Source organism: Pholcus phalangioides, unplaced genomic scaffold (genome assembly GCF_987345545.1).
Source record: "Pholcus phalangioides strain wild (caught in Gottingen) unplaced genomic scaffold, Ppha-v1.0 ptg000015l_1, whole genome shotgun sequence".
In the NCBI taxonomy this organism is placed as follows: Eukaryota; Metazoa; Arthropoda; class Arachnida; order Araneae; family Pholcidae; genus Pholcus; species Pholcus phalangioides.
Window position 1 is genome coordinate 14,332,579 of NW_028301608.1, and position 23,766 is coordinate 14,356,344.

Consider the following 23,766-nt stretch of genomic DNA (forward strand, 5'->3'; position numbering starts at 1 on the left):
CATATGAGTGACTCAGTGAGTGACCATATGAGTGACTCAGTGAGTGACCATATGAGTGACTCAGTGAGTAATCAAGTAAATCGGAAATTTATCTCTGATATTTCGCCAGCCCTTATCGTACGCGTGACTCTATGAGTGAACATATGAATGATGGTACAAGTGACCAAGTGAGTGACCACATGAGTGATCAAGTGAGTTGGACATTTACTCGTGACATTTTGCTTCCCCTGATCCCATGAGTGACCAAGTGAATGAATACATGAGTGATCGAGTGAATGAATACATGAGTGATCGAGTGAATGAATATATGAGTGATCGAGTGAATTGAAAATTTATCCCCGGACATTTCACCTGCCCTGACCATATGAGTGACCCAGTGAGTGATCATATCAGTTACTCAGTGAGTAATCAAGTGAATCGGAAATTGACCCCCTGTCATTTTGCCTACCTTGACCGTACGCGTGACCGTATGAGTGAATATATGAATGATAGTGTGAGTGACTACACCGGTGTGAGTCGTAAATTTGGGAAAAATATTTTATGCTTAAACTGAAAATTCTAAATTCTTAGAATCCATTAAAGTGTGAGTCACTTGGTCACTCAGTGCTACGTAACCACCTATAAAAAGGGAGGGGATGAGGAGGATCATCTTTGCAGACAACTCCACCCTTTGCCAATCACTCAATTGCTCACTCTGTCAATCACTCAATCGTTCACTTTGTCAATCACTCAGTCGCTCACTGGATCAATCATACGGTCATTCACTTTATCAATCTTTCGGTCACTCATGCAGTCACTCACTTGGTCACACATTCACTTATGCGTTCCATCACTCAGTAACTCCCTTGGTCACTCACACGGTCAGTCCCTTGATCACTCACACGGTCAGTCCCTTGATCACTCACACGGTCAGTCCCTTGATCACTCACACGGTCAGTCCCTTGATCACTCACACGGTCAGTCCCTTGATCACTCACTTGAGCACTCGTACCGTCACTCACCTGGTCACATATACAGTCACTCACTTGGTCACTCATGCAGTTAACCACTCGGTCACTCATACGGTTAATCACTCAGTCTCTCCCTTGATCACTCATATGCTCAATCACTCAGTCACTCGCAAATTTATTCAAGCATTCACTCTGTCTTTCATTCCATCAGCCACTCGGTCACTCATACGCTCAATCATTCACTAGGAAACTTACACAAGTATTTAATTAGCCACTCACTTGGTCACTCATTCGGTCAGTCACTTATTCACTCAAACGTTCCATCGCTCAATTCCTCCCTTTGTCACTGACACGGTCAATCCCACTATCACTCACTTGATCACTCATACAGTTAATCACTTGGTCGCTCATGCGGTCATTCATTTGCTCACTCATACGGCCATTCGGTCAGTCACGTGGTCACTCATACGGTCATTCACTCATTAAGTCAATTGCACACTAGTTGATACGGTCACTCACGTGGTGAGTCATTCTGCCACTCGCTCAGTCATTTGTACGGTCACTAACGCACTCCTACAGTTCATTTCACACTCACTTGGTCACTCATACGGTCACTCATACAGTCAATCACTCATACGGTCACTCATACGTTCAGGGCAGGTGAAATGTCAGGTGTGAATTTTTGGGGGCCAAACGCACCAGGGGCAAAATGTACCGGGGCCAAATGTAACGGGGACGAAACGTTCCAGGGGCGAGATGTCGGGGACAAAATGTCGGGGACGAAATGTCGGGGACGAAATGTCGGGGACGAAATGTCGGGGGCGAAAGTTCCGGATCCCATATTAAAGCATGTATCCCGAAAGAAAAAAAACCCGTGTTCCTGCAATGTAAATATTTTCAAGAAACTAAGTCTGTTTGTTTTCATAACTCAAGCCTTGTGTGCCAACAATAGCACGCGTAGCTCTTCTCTGCACCCTCTGAACCATGCCAATGCCCGTCTACAGGTAAGGTCTCCAAAACCTTACGGCATACTCCTTACTTATCGATATTGGTGTCGCCCCCACCACGTCGAAGCTCTCGATTGACGATGTAATTGAATGACTAATTACTTAATTAATCATGATCTTAATTAGCATCAGGATCGTTGTGATTAATAAATGACCAGCTTTCTAATTTATGAAAATTAGAAAATTCGCATTTTCACTAATTTTCATGAAAGTTTCTAAATGTCTCATTTACCGAAGTGCTTGGTAAAAGCCCGAAATGCATACGTTTACAAGCGTTTTTCGGGCTTTCACCGTAACATATCGATAACTCATTATCCATACGATCCATCCCATTGAAAATTTTAAATTTTCCATCTTAATTATGTTCCCCGATACCTGCGATCTCTTCCAATGTTCCACCGTGCTTCATCTTTGTGCTGAATGAACTATTAGTAAAGTTTTGCTTGTAAGTGTCCATTTCTCAGTTCTTGAATCCTCTCAGCGGCAATTACGAGACATCTCACCTAACTTGATGCTCTATATTTCAACAATTACGAGATATCCCGCCTCTTTAGAACCCTCTTGTTCCGGGAATGACGAGTCCAGATACATTGTACTTTTTCTTCTTCTAAGATCATGATCTCTCTCTTCAGTCTACTTGTCAGATAATCTGCCAGTGGGCGGAGTCAGCTTTTGTTTAAACTTTGACAACAGAATGCTGAGACGTGGTGTGTTTGGAGTTTTCCTTTTTTTCTCTCTCTTGAGGGAAGTGTGGAATATGCGTTTAGTACAGATCAGGGAGTGGCCAACAGCTGGCCCGGGAGATTATTTTGTGTGGTTCCCCCCCCCCCCCCCCGACAAGATGAAAATGGATTATAAAGCTAAAATAAGTAATTTTTACAAGGTGTTGAATCAAATTTGTGATCATTATTTGAGCCATTTCGTTCCACAGCGATGTCTTAATAATGCGGTCTTAATTTTATTGGCAGAAAGGTCCATCGAATACTAAAGGTTAAGAACCCCTGGATTACGTCTTCACTGCTCATCGCCATTGTAGTACATCACGATAACATCGTGAAACATGTAAATCATGGAACACATGTTTCATTTGGCTTGTAAATGAAGGATAGAATTCACCAAATAATTAGTGTCAATTCAATAAATTCGACGATTTCGCTTATTTTATCCTATTTCAATGTAATTTCTGTTGCCTAGCTAGCCGAATCGCTGAGGTTAATTAAAAAACTAGTGAATACACTTTTGGGATTAAAAACCAAATATGTTATACAACATGAACACATTCATGTGTAAGTTAATGACGCGTTTTGCATTGATAGGGGAAAAAATTTCAAATATATTATTTTCATTTGTTGATCTGCACGAAAGCGTTGCCACGCAGCTGAACTTTTTCTAGACAAACAGGAATATTTTCATTATAATATTTACATAAATATTCGAGGTCCATAAGGAAGAAGAAAATGAGAAAAATCATATTTTCAGACGTAGACGCGGGGGGGGGGGGGGGTGGAATTACGGAAAATATCGATTCGAAAACAAATTGGAAGAAAAATCGAATATGGAAAGGAAAAAATATGTATATGACTAAATTTTTTTTCTGTTATTATCGTATATATTATCGTCATATTCATTGTGGTAAACCAAAAATATTAAAAAAATGTGATAATGAATTTCGATTACGACGGAAAATATCACTTTTTTTGCGTTTTAACTGACAGTCCAGGTCTTTTTTGATGTCATGTACGTTTATGTATAAGAATATAATAATAACAATACAAAAAAAATCTCTCTTTTTTTTTTATGCATCAAAACTATGGCAAAATACACAATTGCGTGATGTAGTCGCCGTGAGTTTTCGATTCGGACTTTTTACTTAAATATGCATGATTCGTGCCATGTACTAGATGCTGTTTACCACGAATTACTTTTTCCTCATTTTATCATTGAAAATAACTGCCCTCTACATTCATTTTTATGACCTTTATCATGAGAAATGGTGGTTTTTCTGGACAAAAACTAGACCAGCTTTTTTCATCGTATGGTTCGCAAAATAGAGCTGGTTCGTAACGAGGTCACTGGTGGTCCAAGGCGAATTTGATAATTTAATTGTAATTAAATTAAAAATTATTCAACTTTTGTAATTTGTATTAGTGATATTCTTTTGGGTTCCGATTGTGTGATCCTAAATAAGGAGTTATTCCGTATTATCCGTATTAGTGATATTCCGTCCTCGTTATAACGGACTAGTAAGGGTTGAAGTAAACCACATTGAGTACAGTAGTTAGCTGTGAAGAGTGTGTACTATACATATATCAAATAAAAAACAACCTTCAATACAGGTTGAATTAAAAAGATGTTTGCGTATACACTGCATTAATTTCAGTGTTTCTGGCTGGCGAGCGGTATGAGTAATACAACGCATCGTATACGCCAAACAAACTAACGCGATCGATGTTTAATCGTTTGCTTGTAAATGGTTTTTAAACGTGTTAGTATTTTTTATAATACGTTTTTAAATACTTAAAATGCGTCAGATAAAAATTTTACAATTTTTACTTTTAGCTGTCCGTTCGTTATAAGTGAAGTCCGTTATAGTGAGGTGCTACCGTATCTCCAAAATCACTCAAGGTCAGTCAAATAATAAGCTGCTGCAAATCGCAGTAGATAAAAGTATATTTCAAGAGGGAAAACATTCATCTTAACTAGGTTATCGGTATTTCAACGAAAAAAATATGGGAAAATTATATCTCAAATACTGCAAAATACGCGACATCACTAATCGTCGACGTTGCTATGAGTCGGCAAAATCACCAATTGTTGCTGAAATTGCTGAAAAATTACCAATGTGCACTAACATTAAAAAAAAAAAACCACAGAAATATAAGTAACTTTTCTTTAATTTTCAATTTTCTTGACCCTCACCCCCTGCGTATGCCTCCACACTGTATGTAGGTCTCTATTTATTTTTACAATCATTAATACCAAAAGAAAGACCTTGTTTGTTATTTACTTTTAGTATTATTACTTTTTTTGCACTATTATTCTTAGTTTCTATTCTTCGAATGTGGGCACACCGCTAAGCGCTGCTCAATATTAATCGTGATACAATTTTCAATCGACTAATTTACGAAACATCTCAAGCAAGAGAATTTCATGTCCTCCAGCACATTTCGTATCCAATTATCAATAGGGGGGGGGGTAATTCTGGCATTGCAAAACCATGACGTAAACTGCAGCCGGAACATAACTCGGGAATTATTATTCAAGCTTTTCATAAGCCCTTACAAGCAAGTAGTAAATGAGTATTATTCTCACACCAACGCAGTTGGATATCCCTTAGAGATTTATGGCAAGAGAGATAGCAAAGAGAGTTTAAGCCCAGGAAACGGAGGCTAAAAGCGCGTGTGATCAAGTTATTAGCTAGTGTCAGTCATCAAGAGCATGTGCTGAGCAAATAATGGACTCAATAGCATGGCCAGACACATTAAAACACACAATACATGGGAGTCCGTGCTTTGTTTTGACAACACAAACGCCCGCCAGACATACTTTTCCCGCTCTTTCATGAGGGCAAATTGAAATTCGTACGAGAGGTAGAAAAATCTTGTGACCGTTGTGTGAACGTTATACTCAGCGCCGAGCTCAAAAGAACCCTCTATTTTCCTTTATCTTGGAGTAACACAATATTACATTGTCATAAAATATGGCATAAAATGATAATATTCTAAGGAAGAAAAAATGAGAAAAGAAAATAACATTTTGTTGTGGAAAATTGCCTTATTTCCCATTTCGTCCCATAGTTGATGTTTTCGTTCGTGGGATTGTCTTAAACATTGTCTTCAAAGATGAACTAATGAATGTTTGAATATTTACAAATGTATATATATATATATATATACAAAAGTGTAGACACATTTTACAAAATTCGGACACATATTTTGTATAGAGTATGTTTTTAGGCCTTATAGATGTTTCAGAAACTCCGCGAGCATTATAATTGGAGATCTCTCTCAGATATTGGTGACACGACCTTTCCTGTTTTTCGAAGTAGTTTCGAGCTAGTTTCTTGCTGTGCGAATACATGGACGACATCTTCAAATCTTTGTGCAGATCGGTGAGGTAGAAAAATTTTGGTGCTCTAGAGAGAAGCGCCCGAGGACGCGATTCTGGAATAATTGTAATTTGTACATGTTGCTCTTAGATGCAAAAGCCCATGCTGGGGCACTATTACGTTAACACCGGGAGAATGATTTGTTCGTACACATCAAAACTTTGTTCCTCAAACTGAGTTTGGACTTTGGATGTTTATAGGATGGCTCCTGAAGTTGAGTCTTTCATCCAGAGTGACACCCAGGTACAGTACTTAGTCCAAGTCGAAGGCACGATAACTTGTCGCTCTATGATGATCTTCGTGTTTGATGGGATATCTCGGTTTGTGAGCCATATCATCACATTTGTTAACATTCAATTTGCATTGTTGTATGCATTCGATCTTTCGACATTTGTGATCAGCTCCTGGAGGTTACTTAGCGCCTTAAAGGGCTTCTTGTCGGTTGAAATTAATATAACATCGTCAGCGTGTAAACCCAGGATGCCCTTTGATACCATAGGATAATCATCCATGAAAATATTGTGTACCATCGGGCCCAAGCTGGAGCCTTGGTTAATTCCTGCGGTTATGTCTTTTTTTCTGATAATGAGTCGTTTATCTTGACCTGAAAGGTCCGAAAACATAAATATGAACTCAAAAATTTGATTGTGATTGAGGGGTAGCTCCTATCCATCATTTTAAAAAACAGCCCTTCATGCCAAACTTTATAAAAAGCGTGACTGTAATATAAAAGGAATTTCACTCACAGGTGGCATCACAAAAAACTCGTCATAACACAAGTGTTTTCAACCTTCAGTTGAATGCGGGCCACTTCATCGATTTGAAAACGTGTTACGGGCCACTCAATTAAGTGATCTGGAACAACGCCACATGTTACTTAATTGGTCTGTAAATGTGCTACGGGTAGTTGGAGTGCTCTGGAACTGTGCCGCGAGTCACTCAAGAGGATCTGTAAATATGCTGTGGGTCACTCCAGTGATCTGGAAATGTGCCGCGTATGATTTAAGTGATTTGGAATTGTGCCCTGGGCCGTTTAAATGCGCTGATGTGATGCCGTGGGTCGACTAAATGATCTGGCACTGTGCCGCGAGTTACTCAAAGGATCTATTAATACGATGCGGGTCACTGAAGCGACCTGGAAATGTGCCGCGGGTGGTTTAATTGATCTGCGAATGTACCACGAGCGAATCAAGTGACTTGAAACTGCACCGCGGTTCGCTTAAGTGCCACTTAGTTCATTTTTACAAAATTAGGTTTGAGGTCGTGGGCTACATACATCACTCCAAGGGCAACATTTGGGCCGCAGGCCATATGAGTTGATCATGTATGACATAACGCATACAATATCACACAGACAGTGCATAATTAATGTTTACTACGATTTGCGTTACATAAAACTACCACATTTAAAAACTATATAATCATTATTTCACAAGTTTAGATTTAGCCTGACTGAAGTGAAAAAAAAAAGCCGCCCGTATTGAAATGTAGTAGTTTTATGTAACACAAACCGTAATAATCATCAAATGTGTGCTGTTTGTGTGGCATTTTATGTGTTATGTCGAGTTATCTGTAATATAGTGCCATCTGTGAGTGAACTATTTGATAAATTTATCACAAAAAAAATAATCTTTAGGCCAAGGTAAATATTTTAGTGAAAACCGCATCATATTTTACTCATATCTCGGTTGATTTTTGTTATTAATTTTTGAAATGCGTCCAGGGCTTTTCGCCCGAACTGTGTATTTTTCGATTTTCGGAATTTTCCAAAATAAATACATATTTTACAATTCATCGTTATTCAAAAATGGAGCATTGATATCTCGAATTTCAAATTTATTCCTAGAATGTTTAAATTAGATTGACGCTATTCTATCATTCACGTTCCAAATACAACGAAAATGATACATTTTTTTATATTAATTCTCTAAATGTGTATTCAGTTGCAGATTTATTTGATTTACTCTTTTTAGTCAATAATTTACATTTCAATTGTAATGTAATATAGATACTTCATATTTTCTTACAATCATATTTTCTTACTCTTTCAGAAATGTTGAAAATTTTATTACGGCAGAAAAGTTTTTTTCCTCTTCAATTTACAATGCAATTTTAAGAAGGAAAAATTAAATAAAAAAAGAATTTTTTTTTGAGTATCTCTGTGGCAACAAAACTTAAATTTTATGATTTTTGGAAATTACATATAATTCACGATAACTGATAAAAATATTTCCACGGCACGTGTGTATTTCAAATTTCATACAAATTGTTATTAAATAAGATAAAATTGATTTGTGTTCACATTAAAGAACGAATTTCAATAAAATATATATTTCTTTAAATTTTGATAACTTATTTCCTCAAAACTATAGCTATGACTATTGCTAATATTTCTTTCTTCCTTTTTTTTACGAAATTTGTATAGTAATATTGTTAGGAATTGTTTGGAAATTGAAAGAAAGACGGGAAACACGTTGATCAAATTCGAATAATTAAAATATTGCACTTATTGCATAGTGCATAAAATTTATTGTGTCTAATGTATAAGGAGCACAGAGGTGCAAAATATTTCTGTTTCGCGTAAAGGGCTTAAAACATACTGATTACGTATATTCTTTCAATTTTAAGTGCTTCAAAAAACTTAAAATTTCCTTAATTTGTGAGTAGATTTATGATATCAAAAATAAGTCTTACACCGTGTTCACGAATCATGATGATCATAATTTTTTGATGCCTTTCTCCCAGTCAAGACTTTTATCAGGCTCCTCATAGTAATTTTCTTTTAAATTTATAAAGTGCAAAATTCAAAAACTATGTTACGGTAAAAGGGATGTCCAGTGATTGTGCACAGTTCTGGACCTCTTTGGTAAGTTTCATAAATATTGCGAATTCATCACATTCACCTGTGATTATGCAGAGTAGTGAAGAAAGCTTTCCTAGATCCCATTTGCCGAACCGTTAATCCTAGAGGCATACTTCCAGTTAGAGAAAGTATCTAAATAACGTGTACACCTTAGATACGTAATTCATGTTGCAAGGGGTTGTATAGTTATTAAAATACAGAAATTAACTTTTCATACAAACACCTTGCTCTCAAGATCAATCACAAAGTTGTTGCCTTGTTTCATCTGAGGCAAACGAAAAAAAAAAATTCCACGTTTCTAAGTGTGATTTTCCCTGGAATATTTAAATTTAAAAACTGGAGAAAAATTGGGAAAAGAACAGCAAAAAAAAAACAAAAACGGACAACGCTTCTTCCCCTCATTTATGCTGTTGTTTCCTTAATTTTTCCTCCGATTTTCGGAATAAAATATATAGTATTTACTATATATATATATAAGTATAATAAATTTCCAGTGGCCTAGGAATTTCCATACTACCGTGTAAAATAGCCCCCAGTTCTTTTTTTTATAGGTAAATATGATAAATCAATAAATTATTTAAATTTTTCGGACATTTCACATAAATTGCCGTCAACGAAATGATGAATGCAATCGGAAATCAATTAATTATGTTCGCATTGGTGATGAAAAGCCAATATCAACAAGACTGACAAAAAATTTTGATTAATGATTCTTTTTCTTTTACAATACGCCAATAATTCTTCTATCTTCTCCACACTTTTAATTTGATTAATTTTTAAGTCAAAATACGTGTAGTGCACGGCCAAAACTGATAAGTGATATAAACCAAAATTATATTTCCATATGATTTCTTCCATATTTTATCGAATTTACCAACTTCATTTGAGGATTATAAATAATCACCACAGGGAAGAGAATAATTGCAGTGAAATTTATCACGATTGGTGATTATGCATTATCACTGATTTATTACATTTAACAAAACACACATATGTATGAAAACCGATGCACAGGTCTCAAGGTAAACCCTTTTGGTGCCCACGCATATTTAGAGGCTAGAAAATGTTTTTACAAGGGGCTGTAATTTCCAGGGGGTCGGAACACGGACCTGGTTCCCCCATGCTTTTCATTTCCCCCTTGGGAAAAGTTATCTATCTCTATAAGGGACATTTAAAAAAATTTTCCTGTTCGTTTTAGGCACCCATTTTCTCTCTTGAATTCTGCTTAATACTTTTATAAAACTCAACCAGAGATTTTATTTTCTTTCTTGGTTACTTTTACCCCCAAAACATTAACTTCAACAACGTATAATTTTTTCAAGACACGTGAAAATTAACTCATATTTTCTGCCATAAAATCACTTGAAATCATTTCAACAAGAATTGGTGTCATAAAAGCATGTGCCTCATGCAAAGTTTCAACACATTTAACCAGTAGTATTTAAAAAAATATTCCCCATCCGACAAAAAACATGTTCTAGTTTGGAAAGAAGATTATTTTAAGGTAGAAAATCTCAGCATTAATAATGTAGAAAATCTAACCATTAATAATGCAGAAAATCTAACAATTAATAATGCAGAAAATCTAACCATTAATAATGTATGTCATCAACTTGTGTTGAAATAAATTAAAAATACTTTTAATGCAGTTGTAGAAAGAAAATTCGAACACAGTGTTGGACGCAAATAAGTTCGAATTATTATATTTAAAAATTCAAAAGTGTTTATTCTGATCGATTTTCTTGTACCGATCTCCTTTAACCTCGCACTGTTTATGAACTTTGTTACATCAGTGAATTCGTACAACCGACACTGATCAATCGAAAGAAAAGATCGCCATAAAATCAGCTCATTCATCAAGATTGACTAAACGATCAGCACGTAACATTACACCAGTTTCAACAAAGAAACTGTTATACACATATTTGCTCAAGTCTTTAGCGAATACACGCATCACTCACTTGATCCCTATTAAAAGACTATTCTAAGAAACCATCTGAGGGTTTGTTTACAAGAAAGAAACAGAACATGTGCTTTGCAACGTAGCCTATTTTTCTACAAATATCTCTTTTTTTTCCTACGATTATTATATATATAGGCTCTACAGAAACGTTTCTCAAAGTCTGTCATTTAATAAAATTTATTTGAAGTTTTTAAAAAGATGTTATAAAATATTTTTGCGAACTTTGACTTACCACTTCGAGATTGCGAATCCATGAGTTTCGAGTTTGTTCGTATGAAGTCCCAGCGTGTTATTCATTCGTCTCTTGTAGTTCATATATAAGAGATTCTCTACCGAAAGTGAGGTCAAATAGTGTTATAAAAAAAAAATGTATTAACAAAATAATATTAACAATAGGTCCGAGAGAGAGGACAACCGGTTTTCGGCAGCCGTGTCTCGACGAGTGTGTGTTTGTTGTTTGAAAGGACGAGAGAAGAGAGGAGAGACGCGTAAACGCGCGCCACCAGAGCCGCACTTTTTCTTGAACTAAAGGAAAATCGCGCTCTTCAAGTGCTTTTGTATCTGGTTTTTGGCGGTGTGCAAAATGTTTTCTTCGTCTTATTTTTTTTTTTTCTCACGGCCCTCTATAGGTAACAACTCTATACCAGTGTTTCCCAAAGTGGACAATATCGTCTCCGGGGGAGGGGGGGGGGGAGGTAGTGGGAACTACGAGAGTAATAACATAAGATTTAAAAGAACATTTCTCAAGAAAGGGGGCGATGGATGAAAAAGTTTTGGGAACCCATGCTCTATACCAGTGTTTCTCAACCGCCGGGCCGCGGCTCGGTAATGGGCCGTGATATCATTCACACCGGGAAGCGACTTATCTGCCGTTTCCTTTCCCCCCGTTAAATCATGTGTTTGACCGAGCCTTCCACTTACAAAAATGAATGAAACCGCGCCGCGGGCTTCCAAAGGTTGAGAACCACTGCTCCATACCATAGTTTCCCAAACATTTTGTTCCATCCCCCCTTCTTTGTAAATTTTTTTTCTTTGATCGCCTCCAACTCAGGCGAACCCATAGGATCCCGTTTCATCCGTAGTTTCTATCGTCCCCCTTGACCAGTCCATCGCCCACCGGGGGGAGGGCAATATCGCCCACTTTGGGAAACACTACTCTATACGAAAAAAAAAAAAAAAAATTCTTTCATTCCCAGTTTTCCTGCCTTCGCGGTACATTTTTAAAAAAAAAAAGTCATTTTGGATAAAACGAATGTGGTTTTTGCTTTGGATATGATATAAAATTAAGGAAATAAATGTTATATCATGAATATTTTCGCTAAAAATGTTTAAAATCAGCATATTTTTATTACTTCTGCTAGACATTGTACAATAAAGACTATTGCTTGTATTAGCTTGTTCTTCACACAGATTATTGCTCTGACATTTTTCTGTGTAATGAACTAAAAGTTTTAGAATACCGTGAAAAATTTTTGAGATATGATTGTTTATGTGAAAAAATAGACATTTTTCGTTGAAAATACTTGATATTCTCTATTCAAAATCATGCAAATTTAAAAGTTTCAAATAAATTACGTAGTTTTTAGTTTATTGCACGGACAGAACTGTTTAAAATGCAGTGGGAAAGTTTCATAGAGATATTTTGAAAAGTGCTTTGAAGCCATGAATTTTTTTGTGAAGTGAAAAAGCCAAAAAAACCCACAAATCTTCAGAAAACGCAATCAAAGATTTCATCACCAAAATTAGATCATTATATCCGTTTTACTTAAATGGCAATAAATAATCAAACCAAACTAATGCGCACGAATGATTATAAAAATCACTGAAGGGGTTCACGGCACATTCCCAGATTACTTCAGTGTCTCGTGGCACATTTCCAGATCATTTATGCTGCAAACAGTGCTTATCCATATCACCTAAGCGACCCAAAACACATTTCCTAATCACTTAAGTAACCAGCGGCACACTTCTAGTTCACTTAAGTGGCACGTGATCCAGTTACAGATCACTTTAAGTGGCTGGTGGTGCATTTACATTGGTCCCACGGCAGGCTTCGAGATAACTTGAGTGGCTCACAGCACACTTACAGACCGTTTAAGTGGTCCGCGACACATTTACAGTTCACTTAAGTGGCCCGTTATATTTTTGTGTATCACTTTAGAGGCGTTCTCGACACATTTCCAGACCACTCAAGCAGCCGCAACACACTTTCAGACCACCTATGTGACTAGCGGTTATTACATTTCCAGACAACTGAAGTGGCCCGCGACACGTTTCCAAACCAATAAAGTGACCTCACACTCCCACAAAAAGGTTGAGCACCCCTGGTTTATAGCAGTGATTCCCAACGTGCGCGTTAACGCCCCCGGGGGGGGGGGCGTAGAAGCTACGGGTATAACATAGGATCCTATGGGAGTTAGATTGCGTTGGGGAGCGATGGGAGAAAAAATTTCTGAAGAAGGAGGCGATGGGACAAAAAAGGTTGGGAACCTATGGTCTATAGGAAGTGCGGGGATTATGGAATAATCGGGAAATATGGAATATACCGGGTTTTCTCCGCCTTCAGGGATGGCCACCAAATGGAACAGTAATAAACTACTTCAATGCAACTTCCCCCCCTCCTCCGTGTTGCTTTACAATGATTGTCAATCGATTGTCATCAATCCCAGCTACTATAAGAGAAAATATTTTTCAACTACTTCCAGAAATTTACTCATTCAAGTTTTCAAAAGTGTTTATTAATTATTGTAAATGTGCCGAATAATTTAAAACTAATCACAATGTGCATCACCAGTGTGGTATTTTATTGTGCTTTGCTCATTTTTAGCTAGCGATTCTCTCCATTTAGATGAAATGACATTATTTCACGGATAGTGCGTTGGGGTAATATGGAATATTTTAAGTATCATCTCAGACTACTATTACTTAACCGTACATGCGCTTCGTCCGTATTTCGTCTTCGGAATTCCTAACGAATTGGCACATTCCGAAATGTTCGTGTACGTGTTATGAACCTAATGTGAAGCTTGTTTCTGTTTAGAGTTTGTTATGTGTAGTGCTGCCATCTGCCACAAATTTCTATAACTATGAGTGAAGTGTAACGATTGAATAATTGTACCGTTATAGATCTGTTGCTCTCTGTGGCGAGACTTTTTAACGGGGAGATCAGCTCTGAGTTGGGCTAGGATATCCCTTTAAGCTGAAAGTTTAGGAAAATAGAAAAGGGGGGGGGGTCTAGAGAGAAATAATGTGCATCCTGTTCTCAGAGCCGCCCTTAAGGGTGTGCGATAGACGGAGTCCCGCATTTACTGTAACAACAGCCTCTTTATTAAATTCTACATTTTCGTTAATTCTTTAAATCTGCATTTTCATCAATACATTTCTTCCATAAATTCTCGATTTCCACCATGTCTGGAATTGTTCTTTTAATAAATTCTAAATTTTCATCAATTCTAAAACTATTTCTTTCATTTATTCTGCATTTTCAGCAATTCCGAAACTAGTTCTTGAATTTATTCTGACAATATTCACGAATTCTCAAATTATTTCTTGCATTTATTCTGAATTTTCATGATTTTCATTTTCTGTATAATTTTGATTCCCCTCGGTCACAGAAGAAAAAAATCGGGCACAGGGGCCGTGCTATAATTTGCACACCGAGCCCCGAATCTGGAAAGGGCGGCGCACCTGTTCTCTGCAGATCGATTTTGCATATTTTTAGGGCAGACAAGGAAGATTGAATCTGTGACTCTTGCAAACTGACTATGATACCAGCCACATCATCAACTACAAAAACAAATGATGAAATACAGTCGAATCCCCAATCTTAACGAATACCGTTATAGCGAAAATCTCGTTTTAACGAACACTTTTCTATTCCCCCAAATAAGTTTACATAGGAACAATGGTAACCCGGAATTCCTTTATAACGAAATTTCGTTATAACGAAGTGATTCCTCCGGTCTCTTGGCGTTCGTTATAACGGGATTCGACTGTATTCATTTTGCATTGCCATCGACTTATAGATCTTGTTTTTGATCAATTTGATATAGTTTTGTTTCATTTTGAACCCCTCATTCCATATAACCACTGAGCTAAAACATTCCATATAACCACCACCAGTAAACTGGAGTGAAGACTCCCTATTCAATAGCACAGACGTTCGCGAGCCGACGCGGAGGAATACAAAAGTTGGCGTGACGGAGCGAGACGGGCAAAACATTGCTATTTCAGCATGTAATTTTATAAAAAAATACACTGCTGGCCACCCAAATTGCAACACCAAGAAAGACAAGAAATATCGCAACAATATTTATTTTGTAGATAACATGTTGACCAAGCATCAAATGATTAAATTTATAGACTTCTGTGAAGTGTGGTTCCTGCCAAAATCAGTAGCCAGAGTAGCCGCCATTGTTGGAGATCACCGCTGCCACACGCCTCGGCATTGATTCAAAGAGACTTTGGATGTGTTCTTGGGGTACAGCAGACCAAGCAGCTTCCACGCGTTGCCAAAGTTGATCTGGTGCGGCAGCTGGGGATGTAATGTGGGTCAATCGTTGAGCAACCATGGACCACATGTTTTCTATCGGCGAAAGATCCGGAGAGCGAGCTGGCCAGGGAAGCAATTCAATCTGGCGATTGACGAAGAACCTTTGGACAATGCGTGCCACGTGTGGTCGCGCATTATCCTGTTGAAATATGGCTGTGGGCAAGCCCTGAAGGTAAGGAAGGACAACTGGCTCCAACACCTCGGAGATGTAGCGCTGGCTTTTTAAAGTACCGGCAATGCGTGCTAGAGGAGTGCGAGAGTGATATCCAATACCGCCCCATACCATAATACCCGGTGCAGGACCAGTGTGGCGGTGCATAACGCAGCTGTTCAGCATCCTCTCTCCACGGTGTCTCCAGACTCGAATCCGACCATCGTGGTGTTGCAGACAGAAGCGTGACTCGTCAGTAAAGACAATTTAATTCCATTGTGCCGTCCACATCTTTCTTTCATCGCACCATTGGCGACGGAGACGTCTGTGGTTCTGCGTCAAGGGTAGACGAAGCAATGGACGTCTTGCGGACAGACCACTCTGCTGTAAACGGCGTCGAATGGTACGCGCAGACACTGGATGATGCGGTACAGACTGAATGTGCTGTGCTATGGTTCGTGATGTGGCTGAGCGATCCGTCACTGCCATACGCACAATACGCCTGTCATCACGTAAAGTGGTGCACTGAGGTGGATGCGATCGAACACGTCGGTCCGTCGTACCCTCCTGCATCCAACGATCACATATCCGCATTACAGTTGTTTGGTTTCGTCCAACACGACTACCGATTTCCCTGAAAGATAATCCACAATCTCGGTAGGCCACTATCCTTCCTCTGTCGAACTCGGATACTTGATCAAAAGATGATCGCTGTTTTCTACGAGGCATAATTGATCGTTTTTTTGAAAAAACCACAAGAAAAACACAATTGCCGTACTTCAAATCGTCGAAATCTCCAAGCCTTAAATAGCGCTTTGAAGTGGCGCCACAGGCGCGCGTGATGTGCGTCTGCGCTGAAATTCTAATCATTTGCATATCTCACCTCCGCTAATGCATGTTGTAAATTTCATATTATTTGCATGCTTCCTTCAGGGTGTTGCATTTACGGTGGCCAGCAGTGTAGTTCCTCTTAAGTTTTGGAAAAGAAAGGGTATTTCGTGTACGAAAGTAAGTATTCATTTTTATACATTTTTTTGAAGATAAAGAATACATAATTATTGGCCGAGAAGTGAAAAAAAGTGGAACGTACATGTCTCGTATTTGGAATTGCTCCATTGCATTAACATGGTCAGGAAATGTTTTGCCCGGTTCGCTCCAAAAGGGTGATGCGGTCGCGTAGGACGACGGCTCGCGCAGTCCTCACTCCACTTTACTTATAGCTCAGTGCATATAACTCCCTTAAAACAGTTTTTTAACAGACATAACATTTATTTTTAAACATGATGCATTATCAATGCAAAGACAAAATCCCAAATTTTCTTAAAATACAAGTTTCTATCATATTTCGAAGTGGGGGAAAAAATAAAAATGATGTTCCATATTACCCCCAAATATTTTCTATATAGCTTTCAAAGTCAATTTTTAGCTCTTGTAACTAATTAAAAGCCGCTACTTAACCATTTTCTTTTTGGTGTTATTCTGACTTAGAAGAATTCTAATGAACTTTTATGAAAATTTTTTTACTCCAGTATAATGTCTTATCTAAGCTGCGGCGTTGAAAACGTCACACGGCCTTTTATCAAATTTTATTTTCTCTGGTCAATTTTCCTGGATTTACCGGTAATTATTTTAATTTGCATTTTTAGCTGAAAAAAAATGGATATTGAATTTCTCTAGATGAAAAAATCAGATAATATATTTCAATACTAATTTTTAGATTAAAAGCTGTGTGTGTGTGGGAAAATGACGTGATAAAAAAAAAATTGTATTGAATTTTACTCTAATAACTGCCTAAGATTATATAGAGATGACCTCTCCACTTGTTAATACAAGATTCATTGAAAGACTGGTTATTTGTGGAGATGAAAATTACAAGGAAGAAAATTCATCAGTGCCTCCACGGGGACTCGAATCCCAGTCTCTCGCTTGCCCGACGACTGTCTGTGTCATTCACGAGCTACGTATTAGTTGATTGATACCGCCGTCCATGAACGGAGCCTTTCAACATATAGGTATATACGCTCGGAGGTTGAAATATTCTATCTGCATCCATAGCTTAGATGGTAGAGCACTCGTCCGACACGCGAGAGACCGAGGTTCGTGTCCCCGTGGGGGGCAGTAATGAATTTTCTTCCTCGTAACCTTCATCTCCACAAACAACCAGTCTTTCAATGAATGTTTCCTACGATTGTTTTGATAAAGACCAGCCAAAAAATATTCAAACACCAAATTTTTAGATCGAAATCAGGCAAAAAATATTTTGATATGATGTTTTTGCTAAATATTATTCTGAAGATGTTTTATAAGATTTTTAGACTGAAATCCACTGGGATATTTTCAAGGTTTAATTTTTAGAAGAAAAAGCTGCCGAAAAATATTTCTACATTAAATTCTTGAGGCAAATCAACAATCACTTGAATATATAATTTTTGATTGAAATCAAGACATTTTGAATATAAAATTTTCGATTCAAAATCAACTAGATTTTTTTTACATGTTTTTCTTTAATGATTCATACGATTTTTTTTAATTTATTGGACGAAAATCTGTCGAATGAAAATTTAATATTCAATTTTTAGATGAATATCAGCGAGAAAAATATTTTTGAATTGTTCTTTTTATATGAAAATTAGCTAGAAAATATTTTTATATTGCATTTTTTACATGAAAATCAGCGAGAAAATATTTTTATATTGCATTTTTTACATGAAAATCAGCAGGAAATGCTTTGATTGTGAATTTTTACGCCAAAATCGGAAAAAAAAATTCAATATCAAACTGCTAAACTTTGAGATGCAAATTGAGTCAGGAAACATTAAAATATTGATTTATGTGAAAATCACTCACAGGAAAGACTTTAATATGCAAAAAGTTTCTAATTTCTATTAACAAATGGTTGAAACTATGGAATAGTTCTTATTGTTGTAAATTTAATGAATAATTTAATAAAAAAAATAACATAAAAAAAATTCAAATTTTTTGAAAATTTGGCGATAAATAGGTTCATTCGAGCCTAATAATTGCTGAAGTCTTTCAATTAGGTAAACGTTCTTGCCGCTTCTCACAAAGACTTTTCTTCTTTCTAAATTTGGTTATAGTTTCTTATTTTTTATTCGTTTTTGAACTTGCCTTAGAAAATTTATGCAGAGATAGGATGAAATATTTTCTTTCCAAAATTATTCTTGTAATCTTAATGTCTGCTTTAAGAATTTCTCTAGCGTGATATCAAAGAAGGGAACCATATGCTATCATTTTATTTGAAAGAAATTCTGGAAAATTCTCTCTTTTATGTTGCAATAAAGGTGCGTGATTCCTATATGATTACATGAATGATTTTGTCAAATTTTTGATTATGTGAATTGAATTTTTAGCTGTGGAAAATTTGAATTTATGCGATTTTATGAATAAAATCACAATAAAAATAACTATCAAAAATTTTTAAAATTTCAAGAAGACACGAAACTTGCCCAAAAAATTGAATTTTTTAATCACCAATATCTCTGAGAATTCTTAGCCAAATATCAAGGCAGTGCGGAGGGAACTTTATATTCTATTACATGCAGAAAAGCACAAATTTTGTTAACTTAATTTCTTTTCATTGTGTGTGAGGGCCGTATAAAAATTAATATTTATGCAGTCAAACTCGGTTATAACGTCATCAAAGATAGATTCCACGAAGTTTTTCCGATGCAACCAAGGTTGTCGTTTTTATGACCTTTAAAGAATGAAAAATATAATCAGATAGAATCGAATTGTCTGCGTGGCATTTTTGTTTGATAATACAATTGAACGTCCGACGTAGTTGAACCCAAAATTGCAGAAGAACTTGGTTCTTTGCAAGTTCTTTGCTTGGTTCTTTTGCAATTTTGGGTTCAACTACGTCAGTCGTTCAATTGTATTATCTAACCCAAAAGGTAATTCATTTCTATTTCCATTGTTGTTTGATTAGGGTGACCATATTTGATCAGAAAAAATAAAGTGAATTGGATCATAAATACAGGAAATAGCCAATTATAGCTAAAAATGTTGCCAGTTGTCGACGAAATTGGCAATTATTCCTCATAATAAATTTCGTGGGAAATTCAGTGCTGCAGCAAGTCTGCAGTGATTTAAAATGTATTTCACGGAAAAATAATGGGAAGAAAAATGCGGCAAATATGTGAGATATATTCATATTTACACACAGTCATGATTACCATAATATAATTCCTAAAATATTCAAATTATCGTCATATCCGATTTTTGTATGTGTTGTAAATTAGATTCGCTAAAGAAGACATTTTTATAAAAATAAATGAGAAAGTCAAAATTACGAAATGTTTCGTATACGTGTCATGTCATCACCCTAACTATTGCGGAATTACGTCAAAAATGTGTCGATACATCCGAAATCGATGCATCTTTCATTGCCGTTATCAGCAAGGTTCATTAACATTATTCTCTATGGGAATCAGCCGGAATGGTTACAGACGAAGTCGTTAATAAAGAGTTCAACCGTATTTGCCCCGATCACAAATTCCGACCATAAAAAAAAGAACGCGTACTTCTCTGCTAGTTTTTAATATTATTCTATTTAATTACAGTAAATTTCATCGTTGAGATGTGCTAGTTCATCAATACAAACTCGGTTATGACGACATGGAAGATTCCACGAAATTTTATCGTTACAACCGGGGTTCATGTTTTTAAGACCATTTTGAAGAAATATATAATCAGTTCAAGTCAACACCGCGTTTGAAGTTTTTATTTTATTATAATTATGGTGACCAATTTGATCGGAATAAATACTCGATATTGGGATAACTAATACAGGACATCACCGATTCTCACTAAAAATGTTATCAATTGTCTGGGAAATCGCCAAATGTTGCTTATAAATAACCCTTGGTGGGAAATACCGTTTTACCGCAAGTCTCTTAAAAATGTATATGGCGGGAAAAAATTCAACATGACAAGTACGTGAGATGAATATTTATAGTTATATTCTCTCATTATGACATAATTTATAAATCATACAAACTACTTTCGTCCCCGATTCTATTACAGATCAGGAATTGAAGTAAGCTCTGTTAAAAAAATTTGATGTTTTTATAGGGAAATTGGTGGGAAGGGTAAAATATAGGGATTTTTCGTATACAGGGCGTGTCAATGAACAAGTTGGCTCGTCAAACATGTACAGTGAAACCTCAACATAACGATATTCGGCCGACCAAGAAAAAATATCGTTATATATGATTATCGTTATATCGAGAGGCAACGTTATCCTTACGTGTAATAAAATCATGCTGTAGTTGTCATCTTCTCTACATCGGCATTGCTAATACCATCAGAAAATGAGCCGTTATGTATTTATCCACAGCAAAAAAATTGTAATTGATTTGTTTATTAGTAAAATACAGTTAATTGTATTGCCCTGTAAAGAATTTTGCCGCATTACTCAGTAGCGATACCAATAACTTGCTTTAGCTTTCTGCGTTCCTTTAGTGCAAAATATCGATGTTATTAGACGCTTTCACAAGAACGAAAATCAGTGGCGAGGGTAAAATTCAATTGAAAACGTTTTTGAATATATATATATTATAGTGTGATTCCAAAAATCTCCTAAAAATATCGTTATAGAGGGAATTATCGTAGTAAAGGACTATTTATTTATATCGAGAAAAGTTTAACGTTAGACTATAGGCAATTCCAAACGAGATTTGAAAAAAATATCGTTGTAGAGGGATTATCGTTATATCGAGTATCGTTGTGGTGAGGTTTCACTGTATTAGATATTTTTTTTAACGTTAAGTATAAACAGAACAACAGACGAACATTCCCTGAATGTGATCAAATCTAAGCTTAGGAATTTCTCGGGAAAATATCATCGAAACAAATAAAAACGACGAAAAATTTGTCATTATACCAGAGTTGGTTCCTTTTCATCGACATTGACGTTATAAGCAAGGTTCTTTAACGTTATTCTCTTCGGGAACCAGTTCGGATGGCTAATTATTGACGTAACAGCCAAGATGTCGTTATAACCGAGGTCGTTATACGAATTCGAATAGAACTGAATAATAATTATCATAATGAAAATATTTAATTGAAAACACAGAATATTCCGACCGTGATGCCTCTTCTTCACTATCTACGCTACTAAGTATATTGAAAACGTGTACTATATTGCCAAAGTGTACTTTTCTGAAGTTTCAACATTTTTTTCTTGAATTTCCAGAAAAGTCCTTGGCGAATCCGTTCTGAAATTTCGTTCAAATATACCTTATATAAATAACTCGTCATTTCCAGTGGAAATTTAATCACGAGTGCATTTAGGGTGCCGACAAAAAATTAAATAAGGAAAAAAGGTTCTTGATCAACAATGTATCAGAAGAAGCTGTAAATGATTCGTAACTTTCTCAAAATATTGAACTAATTTTGCGCAATACTTGTGTGCATATAAAACATAAAAAAATATGTTTTATTTTTTCATAATTACGTTACCAGACCTGTGTAAAAATTATAGTTGAATGTCGCGTTATATTCAGAAATTATATATTATTCTACCCGTTTATTTTAAACTGCTAGTCTTCCTCTATTTCAATCACACACTTCAAACACCAACTTAATATATCCTACCACTTACTTCCCATAGAAATATCGCTCGCCTCTCCCTACTTTTCAAAATTAATCCACGGCTTCAAATTCAGTCCCCCCCCCCCCGAATACCTTATTGATTGGAACAACCTTCCATCAAATACTTGTACCAATACTAAAGAATTGGTACATGTTGGAATGTGCGTGCACGTGTAGTGAAACCTGACGTGAAGTGTTCTGCCATCTGCCACCAGTTTTTTTTTTTAACCATGAGTGAAGTATAATGATTGATTGAATAATTGTATCCCTGTTGCACTCTGTGTGCGAGACTTTTCAACGGGGAGATCGGCTCGCATTTGCGCCTCGAAGTTGGGAACCACAGGAAACCAACTTCAGCCGACCACCACTGCGGCGGCGGTGGGGTTCGAACCCGGATCCTCGCGATGCGAGTCCGTCACTATGACCACTCGACCCCCCACGGCGGCTTCCATCAAATACTGTAGGCTGTATGAGATTCCTGGAAAGACTGGTTACATTTTTGGAGATGATTACAAGGAAGAAAGTGGTAGAGCTCGTCCGGCATAAGACCGGGGTTAGAGTCTCCGTGGAAGAAGAGATGAATTTTCTTCCTTGTAATATCATCATCTCCAAAAATATAACCAGTCTTTCGATGACATTTCAGCTCCGTGTACATGGGAAATAGAAAAAAGCGGGTTTTAAACGCGCTTCAACAATTTTCACCAATGACTACTCTTCATTTCTTTCGTTACGAAGGACAAAAGTCGTCAAGCGGGGGCTAGAACTCCCAATGCTATCGCAATATTGCACATGTAAACGGGACTTTCTACATACTGTAGACTGTAATTAAATTTCTGATTGTGTATGTAGCATCAATCATCTACAGTGTCCATCACAGCATCCTCTTGTATAGGACTCGGGCAAACAATATTGTATAAATAAATAAAAATAATATCAACCTATACGCGATATCGTGAGCTGTAGTTCAAGTTACTGACTTTTTTTTTAACTTTTAAACCGTACACTACCCAGGCTCTGTCGACATTCGTCAATTTCAGCCCTTGTCCCGGTTAAGGCCCTGGGTGGTGTCGGGGAACTTTATTTTTCATGTACATACATTAAAAAAAAGTTAAAAAAAAAAAAAAGCTTGCAAAAGGAAAAAAGAACAGACAAAAAAAAAAGAAGAAACTGAGAACCAGGTACTGGATGAGATAAGGGATTTTCCACATATATATGTATTCGATTATCTCAAAGATAAGCCCCCAGCTTTATGCGAATGAGCAAAGACATGTGTCTGATGCTATAAAGAGAAATGCTTGAACATAACAACACGTGTATGATGTCAAAATGAAAAAAACGAAATGATAAACAGAGACTTTTTGAATTATAGAATAAAAATTCCATTTGAAAAATTTCCAAAATTAAACACCAACGAGACATCGTTTATTCGCTTTCCCCTCATGGAGCAAAAACATTACCCAATAACTCGGAGTTGCCATCGTAACATTTCTTTCTCCCGGCGGATCACTATAAATTACTATAATTAATCCTTCAATTTCTTTCCTCGTTTCCGATAAT

The 23,766-nt window shown here is 36.6% G+C and overlaps 1 protein-coding gene across 1 annotated transcript in view; it reads right to left on the reverse strand.

Moving 5' to 3' along the window:
• LOC149075497 (calcium/calmodulin-dependent protein kinase kinase 1-like) overlaps positions 1-11,418 on the reverse strand; it is a 113,815-nt gene extending 102,397 nt beyond the window's left edge. Inside the window, exon 1 of the mRNA XM_089242863.1 lies at positions 11,124-11,418. Coding sequence (XP_089098989.1) covers positions 11,124-11,145 — 22 coding nt within the window. The 5' untranslated portion in view covers positions 11,146-11,418. The remainder of the gene's footprint in view (positions 1-11,123) is intronic.
• Positions 11,419-23,766: the final 12,348 nt, after the last annotated feature.